The 13,090-nt window shown below is 67.1% G+C and overlaps 1 protein-coding gene across 1 annotated transcript; it reads right to left on the reverse strand.

Moving 5' to 3' along the window:
* Positions 1–1,055: 1,055 nt before the first annotated feature.
* Positions 1,056–7,792, reverse strand: TH (tyrosine hydroxylase). The gene is made up of 13 exons (XM_024574171.4): positions 7,556–7,792; positions 6,197–6,406; positions 5,184–5,358; positions 4,828–4,916; positions 4,563–4,630; positions 4,234–4,284; positions 3,762–3,907; positions 3,522–3,657; positions 3,296–3,365; positions 2,821–2,877; positions 2,512–2,607; positions 2,162–2,295; positions 1,056–1,431 (listed from the first exon to the last, which is right to left on the reverse strand). The coding sequence occupies exons 1-13, from the start codon at positions 7,643–7,645 to the stop codon at positions 1,272–1,274; spliced, it is 1,482 nt and encodes a 493-aa protein (XP_024429939.1). The 5' UTR covers positions 7,646–7,792; the 3' UTR covers positions 1,056–1,271.
* Positions 7,793–13,090: the final 5,298 nt, after the last annotated feature.

Genomic DNA, 13,090 nt, shown 5'->3' on the forward strand with positions numbered 1-13,090 from the left:
CTGCTGGGTGCAGCCAGCTTTATAGCCTGGCCAGCCGGCCGTTAGAGCCCCAGGGGGTGGCAGATGGCTGAGGGGGGGTGGGGGCTGAGGCTGCAGTTTCTGCACCATTTGCCTGATGCCGGGTCTGCAGGGACCTCGCCTTGGTCCTTGGTCGTCAGCACCTCTTGGGGCCAGGGGGCTCATTAGAACCTTAATGAGGGGCCTGATGGCCCTGTGTCCCCACTCAGCGGGGGGCAAACAGCTCCCCAGGAGCACAGCCAAAGTTTCCACATTAGTACAGGGAGCAGGGGTTGAGAGGAGAGGCTCTTCCCGCCCCAGCCCCGACCCCTGCCCTCTGACCCCAGTCCACCCTCAAGGACTGCTGGACGGTCTAGGCCATGGGTGTGGGAGAGGGAGGGACAGGGAGGGACACCTCTCTGTTTACTACCAGTCCCCACCCTACCCAGCACAGCAGCTCCCCGCCATCTCCAGCTCTGCAGGGAGGCTGAACTTGGGGACCAGGAGCTGAGACCTGCAGCTGACCCTGTGTCTCAGCCCCAGTGTGGGGGCAGCCGCTCCCCTTCTGTGTTGTGGCCCCAGGACTCTGTGGGCGGGGCCCAGCTCCCATTTCAGGGGAGCTCCTGGGCCCTGCTCTGGGTGGGCTGGGGTGCAGGGGTCAGAGGCTGCCGCGCCCACCTGCTCTCACAGACTGGCCCCTGGGAACCCGATCTCCTCCGTGTGGACTGTGGAGGCCCTGCCCCCAACACCCATCCCCCACGGGGCTCCTGTGGGCCCTGCCCTGACTTTGCACTGCCACAGAGACCGGCTGCTCAGCCCGGACCCCCTCTGCCCTCTGGAGCTGCATGGGGCACAGGCCAGCAGGGGGCGTGGGCCCTCGAGGGCGCTACTGCAGGCTGGGGCCGCCAGGCAAGGCCTCGCAGGTGGAAGGGGCAGAGGAGCGACCTCCGAGCAAGGCTGGGAGGGCGTGCAGGCCCAGGCTCAGGGGCGGCGCTTGCACGTGGACACCAGGCGGCAGGCAGGCACAGGGCCTCTTTCTTTTATTAGGGTTGTGAAGGGGCAGCACACAGCACTCAGGCGGCACGGGACCAGGACGCCGGCAGTCGGAGCTGAGGAGCGCAGCGGGGTCGCGAGGTGCTCTCTGCAGGGAGGGCCTCTGGCAAGCGTGTGGGGTGCTGTGACCCAGCCCCTCACAGGGGCCGGGGCCTCGGAGGCTGGGAAAGGCTGGGAGACCAAAGGCCAGCCCGCTGGGCCCGCAGGGTCTGCTGCTGAACTCAGCCGATGGCGTTTAGCGCGTGGCTGAGGGCCTGCAGCTCGTCCTGGACGTCCTCCAGGGAGCGCCGGATCGCTTGGGGACTGTCCAGCACGTCAATGGCCAGCGTGTATGGGTCAAACTTCACAGAGAAGGGACGCTGGATGCGAGAGGCATAGCTCCTGGGGATGGGCCGGCAAGGACCTTCAGTCACCTGGTGGGGCCTCGGGGGCCCTGGGGGCAGGGAGGAGCTGGGGCAGCCTGGGACAGGGTCTGTAGCCTCCAGGACACCCCATCCCTCCCTGCTCCTCCCCAGGGCCCAGCTCAGCCAGACCTCCTCCTCCAGGAAGCCTTCCCTGACTACGTGCCCTGGAGAGTCCAATTCTGTCTCTGTCCTTAAGCTTGTGTCTGGGATCCAACACTCCCCTCACCCTGCTGCGGGGCACACAGCACCTGGGCCTCAGTTTCTCCCAGTGCAACAAGAGCTTGGCCCTTCCCCAGGATAAAGAGGTGGGGTGTGTCAGGCTCTGCCCAACCCCACTGCATCTCAGCCCCTTGCCCTGGGAACTGCCCGCTCCCTCAGGGCCCCCTCCTCAGACTCCCTACCCCTCTTCTCCACCCCATGCCCTGGCCCCAGCCACTCTGGGGGCAGGAGCTGGGAGGGGCCACACAGACGCTTCTCATAAAAGACAGACTCTGCCTCTGAGAAGCCTGGCCTTGACCTCACCTTGACCTGGCCGCTAGCCTCCCAGGTCTCTCCCTCCCGGAATTTTCGGGGTGCTGCGGTAGGAGGGGTGCTGTCCCTGAGACATTTGCAGTCTCTGCCTCTTGAAATGGGCCCACAGGCTCAGCCTGTCCCCCCAGCTGGCCCAGGGGGCGCTGGGGGTGGTCGCAGCCCGGGAGCCAGCCCACCTGAGCTTGTCCTTGGCATCGCTGAAACTCTCGGACACGAAGTAGACGGACTGGTACGTCTGGTCCTGGTAGGGCTGCAGGGCCGCCGCGTCGGGGTCGAAAGGCCGGATCTCAGGCTCCTCCGAAAGGGAGTGCTGGCGGAGGACACAGGTGGCAGGGCCCCACTCCCCAGGGCCCCTCGGGTCGACTCTGGGTGTGGTCACGCCCTCCACCCCTGGGGTCTGCCCCAGGCCCGTGCACCGTTCGGAGGGAGGGGCAGAGAGGAGCTTTCCCGGCCCTGCTGGGGGGGCTGCCCTCTCTGCTGGGCCCCGACTCCAACTCCGCCCACCAGGGGCTGCAGGGTGCCTCACCAGGAGCTCCCCGTAGGAGGACAGCAGCCCGGCCCCGTAGGCCTTCACCTCCCCGTTCTGCTTACACAGCCCGAACTCCACTGTGAACCAGTACAGCTGCGGGGGAACGAGGGCTGGAGGGACAGCTGCCCCCCCACCCCCCACCACCCCGGACACCGCCCACCCAGGCAGCACGGCCAGGCCCCCGGACGGTCAGGGTGAGGGCCAGACCCCCTGCACAGAAGCAGAGCCTGCAGCCTGGATGGAAGGGCCTGCCAGCACCCAGGGGCATGGAGCCCGCCCACAGGCCCGGCCGGGGAGGGAACCCACTGTGGACAGCTTCTCGATTTCCTCATCCGAGGCTCCCAAGGACGCTAGGCCGATGTCCTGTGGAGGGAGGAGGAGGCTGACGGAGGAGGGCTCTGCCACCATCTCCTGGGCACCTGCGGGAGCTGAGGGCACTGGGATGTCTGCAGCCCCAGGGGAACCAGGATGGCTCTGTGCTGTTCCTCAGGGAGCCAGCAGGTGGCAGCCCAGGCCGTGGGAACGGGCCTCAGCCTGTTCCCTGGGAGCAGGACCCTGGCTGACTCTTGGCAAAGGGTACTTGTTGATCATTTCTATTGGGTGGTCTTTCTGCTGTGGGTTGGAGCCCACCCACGGGCCCCAGAAGGCATAGGCCAGCCAGGGGAGACTCAGGCACGGTGCTGGGGTGGGGGGAACGAGGCTCCGGGGTCCCCCCAGCCCCAGGCCAGGCCCGCAGCCCCTCAGCTGACCAGGCTCCTGGCCAGAGGCCCCGGGGTCACACCTGGGAGAACTGGGCGAAGGTCCGGTCGGCCAGCATGGGTACGTGCCCCAGCAGCTCATGGCAGCAGTCCCTGCACCGGGGGTGGGAGAAAGGGGTACGCTGGGGCCTGGGGCCCGGGGCCCGCCGGCCCTCTGCCCTCCACCCCACGCGCGGGGCCACAGGGCCTGGCCCTCCGCCTGCAGGCGGGCTTCCCCCGGCCCCGCGGCGGCAGCGGGGGCGCACTCACGGCTCTGGGGAATGCATGGGCGACGAGGCATGCCGGATGTACTGCGTGCACTGGAACACGCGGAACGCCAGGCTGGCCAGGAAGTCCCGGGCAGACAGCAGGCCGGCCACGGGCCGCAGCTGGAAGCCGGTCCGCTCTGCAAGGGCCCCGAGGGCGGTCAGAGCCTCAGGAAGTGGCACCGGGTGGGGGTGGCGGCACCCAGGCCCTCCCTGCTGCCGCCCTGCCGTCGGGGGGACGCACCCTTCAGGAATCGGGAGACGTCTTCCAGCTGGGGGATGTTGTCCTCTCGGTACCCACTGCAGCGCTCCAGCAGCTCGAAGGCCTCCAGGTGCTCCCGGCAGGCGTGGGTGGTGTATAGGCCCTTCAGGGTGGTGTACACCTCCTTCCTGCACAGCGGGGCAGAGCGGGGCACTAGGCCTGCTGGGGCCCTGAGCCCCTCACGGAGCCTCCCTGTGGGCCTCGCCTCAGCCCCTGGAGCCCTTGGCTGCTAGGAGGACCCTCACCCATGGTTTGGGGGCCACCAGGGCACAGAGGCGGGGTCGGGCAGCACTCAGCTCCCTGGACAACCCACCCAGGTCATCCTGCATCCCCGGCCAATGTTTGGGGCCTCAGGAGGTCTCCCTCTGCTGGCCTCAGTCTGTCCTGCTGGAAGCCACTGCCCAGTCCCCCCTCGTCATCCCCAGCCGGCCCCAGCTGCGATGTGGGGTCTCACCAGGTGGCGATCTCCTCCGCCGTGTACTCCACACGGGGAATAGGGTCACCACTGTAGAGGGGGAGGGGGCAGCAGTCAGTCAGGGCCCCTCGGGGACAACGTGGGGGGTGGATGGGAGGGGATGGGTGGGGCTGAATGCCTGGATCTAGGATGTGGCCTCCACGTAACCGCACTGTGCCTCAGTGCGCTTGGGGGCCCTGCGTCAATGGTTACTGCAGGGACAGTGGAGGTGGTGGTGACGTTGCCAAGGCCCCCCCCTCAGGTCTGGGGTGAGGCCATAGGGCGGGTTCTGGCCCGGAGGCTGAGGACCCCAGAAGCAGCGTCCTTACTGCTTGTGCTGAAAGGCAATCTCGGCGATCAGCCTGCGGCGCTGGCGGTACGCCTGGTCCGAGAAGCCCTGGTGGCGGAGTGGACGCACCTCAGGAAGCTCCCCGGTGACCCGTCCCCGCCCCACAGCCCAGGCGTGACCGCGTCTGGGCAGGGGCTGCTGGCAGCTGCTGGGAGCCAGCCACCCCTCCGGGGTCAGCCCGGGGCCACACCCGCCGCCCGGTCACCAGAACAGGGGCCGCCTGGCCCAGAAAGGTGCCAGCTCACCGGGTGGTCCAAGTCCAGGTCCGGGTCAAACTTGGTGACCAGGTGGTGACACTTGTCCAGCTCGGAGACTTTCCTTGGGAACCAGAGGACTGCACAGGGAGTGGGCCCAGTGAGCCTCGGGCTGTGGGCGGAGCTCAGCCCACCCTGGCAGCGACTTTCCCAGGACAGCCCGACTTTCCCAGGAGGTGGTGGGGACACGGAGGTGGGGGATAGGAAGGCACAGCCAGCAGGGAGGGCGTCCCAGCCGTGCCACCTGGTCACTGCAGGGTCCCCTTCGGGACCCTTGTCCCCTCCCTGCCCCTCCCCTGCGCTCTGGGGTCACAGGGTAGCTCTCGGGACAGAGCAGCTGGCCTCGCCTTTACTCTCCCCGGCGCCACGCACGTCCTCCGCCACCCGGCGCACAGAGCTGAGCAGGGCGGGCAGGTCGGCGCCGGGCACCTCACAACGCACGAAGTACTCCAGGTGTGGGGCCCCTGCCCGCGGCCTTGGGGCGGGCCGGGTCTCCAGGTGCAGGATTTGGGCTTCAAAAGTCTTCAGGAAGAAAAGCAGGGGGAGGAAGGGAGAGACGGAGAGATGGATAGACACGAGGGAGGGGGAGAGGAAGCACCCTGGGTCGGCTCACCCTGCCCTGCTGGATGCCCACACGGCTCTCTAGGCAGGGGTCAGTGCCCCGGCCCGGGCAGAGCGTGTGGCTGGGAAACGGGGTTCTGCTACGTTCGTCCGCCAGCCGCTGTCCCAGCAGTCCCCGGGACTGTTTTCTGGGTGGTGCCACCTGGTCCCACGGCCACACCCAGACAGCCTGATTTCCCAGCCGCTGGTCAGAAGGTTCCGCTGGCCACAGCCAGGGTTGGGGTGAGCCCTGCACCCCCCTGCAGCGAGGTCAGGAGGCTCAGACTCCTGCTAAGTGACGCTGAGCCCTGGGGGCTGGCAAGCAGGGTCCGCTCCTCCACCAGCACTGGTCGCCCAGCAACAAGGGTGCTGGGTCTCCACAGCCCTCGGGCCACATAGTGGAGACGCGGGAGCTTGGGAGCAGAGTCCAGCTGGAATGTTATTTGGGGGCTGGTGCCGAAGGCCCACTGGCCGGGTGTGTCCAGAGCTGCCAGTTCAATCAGCAGCCACAACAGCCATTGGGGGCCAGCGGGCAGGGGGACCCAACCCCAACCCCGGCTGCCCTGCTGGGGGCTGTGCCGACTCACCCAAGGGGCTTCAGCAGGTTCCTGAGAACCTGGGGGAGTATGAGAGGGGCTGTGTGGGCCCCCAGGAGTCCTAGGACCCTCTCCTCTTGTGGCCCTCAGTGGCCTGGGCAGGGGCCCCAGTCCTGCCCACCCTGGCCTCCAGGGTCCCACTGTGGGCCCCCTGCCTCCCTCACCTCAAACACCTTCAGGGCCCGGGAGAGCGGAGTGGGTTTGGCGGCCCGAAGAGTGAAGAGCAGGCTCAGCTGGGCCTTTCCGTCTCTCTCCACACAGGCACCAGCCCCCAGGGGCTCCCCGGACTCCGAGGCCGCCGCGGCCTCCGCCTTCTCGCGTTCCTTGCGTGCGTCCTCGATGAGACTCTGCCTCCGCCCGATGAAGCGTGGGGACTGTGGGGACAGGGCAGCCCAGCTGTCCCGGGTCCTGAGACTCTGACCCGCCAGCCGGGCTGCAGCTCTGAGTGCCTACTGTGTACTCTGGAGGGGACCGGCGGGCAGCGCAGAACCTCAGCCCAGGTCTCCGGGCGCCGTGAGGGGTGGCGGGGGCACCCATGGCACCGAGATGCTGTGTCGCCTGTCCCCATGCCCGGCCCTAACTGAATTAGGCGGCAGGAAGTAGTGACTCAGGAGCTGCATCTGCTGACCCTCAGCCTCCCGATGGACGGCAGGAGAGCCCGGGGAGGGGGACCGCGAGCAGGGCGTCTGGCTGCCTCGCAGGGAGCCACCCCACCCAGAGCCCCCCAGGCCTGGACGAAGGAGGAGCTGCATGTGGGGCTCAACCCTTGGAGCGAAACTTGCAAGAAGGTTCTGGTGCGCTCGGGTGTGGGCCATGGGGAGGGTACAGGAGGTCCCCTCTGCGTCCCCACTCGGCCTCGGGGGTGTGGACCGAGCCAGGGCCCTGGGCCTCCATGCGGGACTCTACCCTACAGCCCTCCACCCCCTGAGAAGGTGCCCATAAACTAAATTTCTGGAACTCAAACCACATTGTCATTAAAGGTCTAAAAGCAAAAGCCCACTTTAAACATGCAGAGAGCTGATTATTTCGGGCCCCCTGAGAATGAACTGAAGACCCCACTTCCAGTCCCTGCCACCCAGTCTCACGGAGGGGCTGGCTGAGGGGATCTGCCCAGACACCTCCGGAACTCTGGGCTCCCCGGTGCAACAGCCTGGGGATGTCCCGGGAGGTCAGCAGGCTCAGGGCTGTGGGGCAGGGGCTGTGGGACATGGGTGCCTGGTGGGCAGGGTCGCCCCAGAACCCAGGCTGGGGGCCCCCAGGGGCTGGCACCCCCACGTGCCCGGCCACCACACGCTGTGCTGCGGCCTGGGACACTGTCACCCACGTGCTGGGTCCAGATGCTCCACTTGCCCAGACTCACACACCCCAGCACAGGGGCACCCAGCAGCCTGGACGGAGGAGGGGCTCCCGGCCAGGACCCTGCTACCCAGCCTATGTCCAAGTCACCCACGTGGACCCCAAGCCTGGGGGCACCCCGGGCTCCTGACGCATCCCGGCCGGCGGCCACCAGCCTGCCCCCTTACCATGATGGCCTCGGCCTGCTTGGCATCCAGCTCAGAGACCGCCCTGCGGAAGCCCTTGGCCTGCGGCGTGGCGGCGCCAGGAGTGGGCATGGTGTCGGCAAGGTCCGGGGCCTGGGGCTCTGTCCACAGCCCTCAGCCAGGCAGCCTCTTATAGGCTGAGCTGACGTCAGGGCCCCCCGGGTCCCCCACCTCCCACCTCCTTCACATCCCGCTCCTGCCTGCTGCCGCCTGAGGGAGGCGGGCTGGTTGCGGCGCCGCCGGGAGACTGTCCCATTAAATCTAATTGCCTCTACTGTGACCGGCACGGGCACGGGTGGCCTGGCCCCGCTCTGAGTCATCTCTGCTCTGGCGGACATGCTCTGTGGCTGGGGGCAGCTGGCGTCCCCCTAGCCCCACCAGGTGGGGCGGCTGGAGGGGACGCAGGGAGGTTTAATGACAGGACCCCGCTGTGTGGAATCTGGAAGCCGGAGGAGTGACCCAGGCTCCCACCTGCAGTTCTAATGATCTTTCCCTTCAGCAAGTGTCCCAGCAGGGTCCCACAGCATGTCTGCCTTAGGTGTCACCAGCAGAAGTGTTGTCTGTCCCCACCCCAGGCCCCGCGCCTGGTCCCCAGGCATCTAGCAGGACCCGGAATGTTCCAGAAGGGCTCATCCCTCCAGCCAGCAGGAGGCTGGGCTTGGGGACAGGGACAACCATGGGTCTGTATGACCCTGCTCCCCAGGTGGCAGCCACGCCACATGGTGTCCCCTTCTGCTCCCTCTCGCCTACTTCCAGCCCCCAGGTACCCCCCCCAAAAGGCCCTCTGACGGCTCCTTTGGGGAACACACCCACCCCTGAGCGCCGAGGTCCCTGGGTCCCCAGCCCCTGCTCCAGCTGGCCTCCGGGGTAGTGGGGCCCAGGCACCTGAGCACAACTCACCCGGAATCCCCCTGAGTTCCAGACGAGATGCGCACACTGGCATCAGCCCCCAGGGGACCGGGGACAGGGTGGCTTTGGCCAAAGGCTAGTGGACATGCTGATGGCAGGACACCAGCAGCCCCAGGCCCTTCAGGGAGAGGATTCCGCTCTTAACAAAGGACCCTCGCGGAAGGGACCCTGGGCATCGTGGGGTCAGGCTGGGACGGTGAGGAGAGGAAGGACCGTACCTGGAGGCCTGACGACCCGCCGTGACCTTCCAGAGTGGGACTGGGCCTCACGTGTGGCCGTGGCCATGGCCTCCTGCACCTGGCAGCACAGGGGACACAGTGGACACAGCAGGACCCACAGGCCCACCCCTGGCTGGTCACCACGTTGCCTCAGCCCTGCCCCCCGCACCTCTCAGAACCCCAGGAGCTACCTGCTCTCTGTCATGGCTCCTCTCCTCCTGGACCGTACCCCAAAGTGCTCTGGCCATACCCCTCCCTTGCTCCACAGCCCTCCATGGCTCCCTGGGGCCCTCGGGAAGCAGCCTGAGAACTCACTCAGTGCCAAGGAAAGCCCCTCCATGCACCGGATGGCCCTGGCCATGCCCACCGCCTCCTTCAGGAGGGTTTGGGGCTCCATGATGCCATTCCTCTGTTCTCCTGGCGAGCTCCTATGCATCCCACAAAACCCAGCTCAGCCAACTCACCCTGCCATGCCTACTCTTTCTTGCCCCTGAGGTTAACCTCCTCCACCTCTGCTCTCCTCCCGGCTTCACCATCTGCCAGCTCCCTGAAGGCGGGTACCCGCCTGCCTGGTGCACAGCTGCCTTCTGGCGCCTGGGACAGGCCTGGGCCCTGGGCCCCTGGAGGATGGGTCTCAGTGACGTCTGCCTCCAGGCCCCGGCCCAGAGGATGTGCATTCTGAACAAGCTGCGGGGATCAACCTGGACCCCAGCGCTGAGGACGGGGCTAGACTCCTCCCGTGGGCTGGCCGACCCACCTGGGCCCCGCGTCTCCCAGCAGCCCAGCCTCCCGCCCCATCTCCAGGCCTGCAGGAGCTCTGGACAGGTGCCTTCAGGGAGGGCTGCTGGGGACCCTGAAAGACGTGGGTCCAGCCCCGCCCCTTGGCTCAAAGGGGGTGCAGGGCGGGGGCTTGCTGATCCGTTAAATACCGCAGGAGGAGGGAGGGCCTCTGCTGGGGTGGATTTAACCTTTTGGCAAATGTCTTCTGCTGGCACAAATATTGTTTCTTAATTCCTTTTCTACCTGAGCCGGCGTTGAGCTGAGGGGGAGCTAAGCTTTCTCAATTGTCCCCTGGGGCCAGGGGACCCCCAACCAGCGCCCAGGCCAGGGAGGTGAGCGCTGCCCCCTCCGGCCTCCAGACTCACCAGCCAGGCGGCCAGTGGTGTCTCCGTACGCCCGCGGGCCCCTGTGTGTCCTGCGGAGCCTTTGCCACACTCCAGGGCAGATCCTCCAGCCCCTCCTCCACCCCAGCCGGTGAGGGGTCCTCCCCGGCCCACCTGCCAGCCTCCTGTCCCGGTTCACCCCCTCGGCTCCCCTCCACCCTGGGCTCCCCGGGAGGGTGAGTTCTGGTGTCTGCCTTCACAGGCTCGGCTCCGGTAGACCCATTCTGCAGCTCGGAAGACCGAGGCGAGCGGTCTCCCTGGGTCACACAGCCACTGTCCCCAACTCCCAAGACACTGCTCTTTCAGGGGCCTGGCGGTGTCTGTGCCCAGGCGCTGGGGCGGCCTGAGAGTATCTGCTGCCAGCACCCCATGGGTGAATAGAGACCCCAAAAGGCAGGGCAGGGCTGGGGGGAGCTCTTTGCAGGAAGGGGGAGAGAGGGGCGGAGTCGAGGTCAGGGGTTAGGCTTTGGTGGTGACCTGGGGGGGCTGGCATGGAGGGGAGAGGAGGAGGGCTCCCACCTCCTGGCCCCTCCCCTCAGTCACACTGAATCACCACAGCTCCTGCCTGAAAGGAGGGGGCGCTGAGGCGAGGCCCGGGTGCTGTCTCCACAGCCTCTCTCCCCAGGGCTTCCAGGGACTTAATAGCCCATAATGACAGTGGGGCCGGCTGCTGGCGCGGCGCCTGGTGTGGGCAGGGGCACCGGCAGGGTCCACAGCTCTCAGCCCGGCTGCGTGGCCTCAGGCCCCCTTCCCAGGCCTGGGAGCTGCAACCTGCAGCTGCAGACCCCGACCCCTCCCCCCTCCCCCCCCTCCCAGGACCCAGGCCCACAGGCCGGGCTTGGAGGTGGAGGCGGAGGGGAGTGGAGGTGCAGGGCCGTGGGCCCTCATCCTGTGGCTCCCATACAACCAGTCGGTGAGGGGGCTTCCCAGCCATCCACATCAGAGGTTGCTTCCAGGGTGTGAGCAGGGAAGGTCCCCGTGGCCGGCGTGTCATCTGTGTCCTGGGAAGACGACACACACAGAGCCCAGCTGACCAGGTCCCCCCACGCCTGTCCTCACAGTCCCCATGGCCCGGGATCCTGAGCCCGGAGCCTGGAACCAGTGCCCCCTCACAGGGAGGAGGGTCTGCCTGGACAGGGACGCACACAGCTCTGAGGACAGGTAGCACTCACGTCACGCTACCCTGGGCTGTCCCTGGGCCCTGTGGTGCCTGGGGGCTGCCGCGAACTGTGAGGTGGCCCCACCCCCTCCCAAGGCCGCTACCGAGGCCCCTGCAGAGAGCATCCCCTGGGGGGCAGAGACAGAGGCCTTGCCCAGCCTGGGAGCCCCAGTGTGTGGCGGGAGGCGGAGGAGTGGCCCACCTTCCTGCAAGGTGGAAGAAGGCGCAAGAGCCCCTGACACGCTGGCCTGTCAGAGCTGAAATGTCAGCACAATTAGCCTAAGGAGCCCATCAGCAGAGCTGCACGGCAGGACGAGAAGGCAGGCGGGGAATATTGACTCGCTGGGCCTGAGCCGCCCTCCGGTCGAAGGGTGTGCCGTGGGATAATTGGGCGGTTGGAAGCCAGACGTGCCGCAGAGTGAGCCTGCAGCAGGCCGGCCGCCCCTGCCCCTCCGAGGGCGCCCCCCACCCTCAGGTGGGCCTCCGGGCTCCCTTCACCTGCCAGATGCTGCCAGTACATCCGACGCGTGGCTGCCCTTCCTCCTCCAGGCAGGCCCCCCTTCCGAGTGAACGTTTATGCACGTGTGAACGCACACACGTGCATGTGTACGCACGAGTGTGAACATGTGTGAGCATGTATGTGGACAAACATGTCCGCCCGTGTGCGCATGAATTGTGGTGGCCCGTGTGAGCGTGTGTGAGCATGTGTGGTGGTGTGTGCAACATACCTGTGAGCATGTGTGTATGCTCGGGGGCACGGATGTGTGCACACGTGTGCACGGGAACATGCCTGGGCCTGTGTGCGCACACTCCGGCACCCGTGTGCATCTCATGCGTGCTCGCGTGTGCCCGTGGTGTGCGGCAGGGGCTCTGAAGGCCCGAAGGACCCTGGGAGGTGACGCATGCGTGGGGTGACCCCTGGACCCCGTTTCTCCGGACCCCCGCATAACGTCATGGCAAGGCCACGGGCTCCTGCCAGGTGCTCTTGGTTCCTGGGGTCCCTCTCCAGACCCTCCTTGTCACCCCGGGGCAGTGACTCAGCCTGGCCACTGCCCCCACCCTGCACCCCCTCCGGCTTGCACACGTCAGCCGGGAGAAGAGCGGCGACATTCAGTTCCCATTAGTCACTCGCGCAGGCGGCCGCAGCCGTGTTCTGACAGCCGTCAGGCCTAATTGGGAGACCGGGCCCCTGCGCCCCAGCACCGGCCCGTGGTCCCTCGGCTCCCGGCTGCCTGCCCCTCCTCCTAGGGCGCCCCCCCCCCACCCCGCCCCACCCTCACCGTGGGACAACCTCAGGGCCCTGGGCTGCATGGGCGGGGGATAATGGCCACAGCACCTAGGGGCAGCCTTGCTCTGCCCAGCGGGGGCCACACCTCACCAAAGGAATGGGTGGGCAGCCAGCAGGGGTTCCTTAGGCTCGTGCTCCCCTTTCCCATGATGTTCCAGCACCTCCCTGGTGCTCCTGGTCCCTGACCCACCCCGGCTGGGATTCCTGCCCCGCTGGGTCCTGCCCCACCCTGCTCCTCTGTCCCCTCCCCACACCTCAAGACTTTTCTCCCTGGGGAGGGCTGCACAGCCCCTGCCTCCTTGATGCTCCTGGTTCAATGAAGTGGGGGGTCACCCCCGCTGCACCCCAGCTCCTGGTCTGGACCCAGGTGTATGTCCCTTGCTCAGCCCCTCCTGCTAGACACCCCCTGCAGCTGGCAACCTTCACCAGAATCCTGCGCAACACTCCCTCCTCCCCCCCCCGCCCCCCGCAGCTGTAACCCTCCGAGCCTCTGCCCAGGTGGCTGGTATGTTGTTCCAGGTGCCGCAAGCAAATCCCAGCCTCAAGGGAGGCTCTGCCCCCAGCTGACATTTCCAGGCTGCGCCCCGCCGACCAGCTTGCCGTGACATTTAGACAGGGCTCATCTGTGATTACACGTGTTTGGTGACTTTGGGGCTCAGGATGAGCTCAGCGGACACCCAGCTGGTCCGCCTTGATCTCCAGCTCATTTTCAATAAACTGTGCCTGGCTGAGCCCGCTCCCTCCAGCCACGGCCGCAGCCCCACCTGGGCCAGCCTGCGA

Source organism: Desmodus rotundus, chromosome 5, assembly GCF_022682495.2.
Source record: "Desmodus rotundus isolate HL8 chromosome 5, HLdesRot8A.1, whole genome shotgun sequence".
Lineage (NCBI taxonomy): Eukaryota > Metazoa > Chordata > Mammalia > Chiroptera > Phyllostomidae > Desmodus > Desmodus rotundus.

Excerpts from the sequence above, each read along its gene's own strand:
- TH (XM_024574171.4), bottom strand. The coding sequence starts at position 7,645 with ATGCCCACTCCTGGCGCCGCCACGCCGCAGGCCAAGGGCTTCCGCAGG. Across the intron at positions 2,608-2,820 it reads AAATCGAGAAGCTGTCCACA|CTGTACTGGTTCACAGTGGA; the intron begins GTGGGTTCCCTC and ends GTTCCCCCGCAG. Across the intron at positions 1,432-2,161 it reads GATGCCAAGGACAAGCTCAG|GAGCTATGCCTCTCGCATCC; the intron begins GTGGGCTGGCTC and ends GCCCATCCCCAG.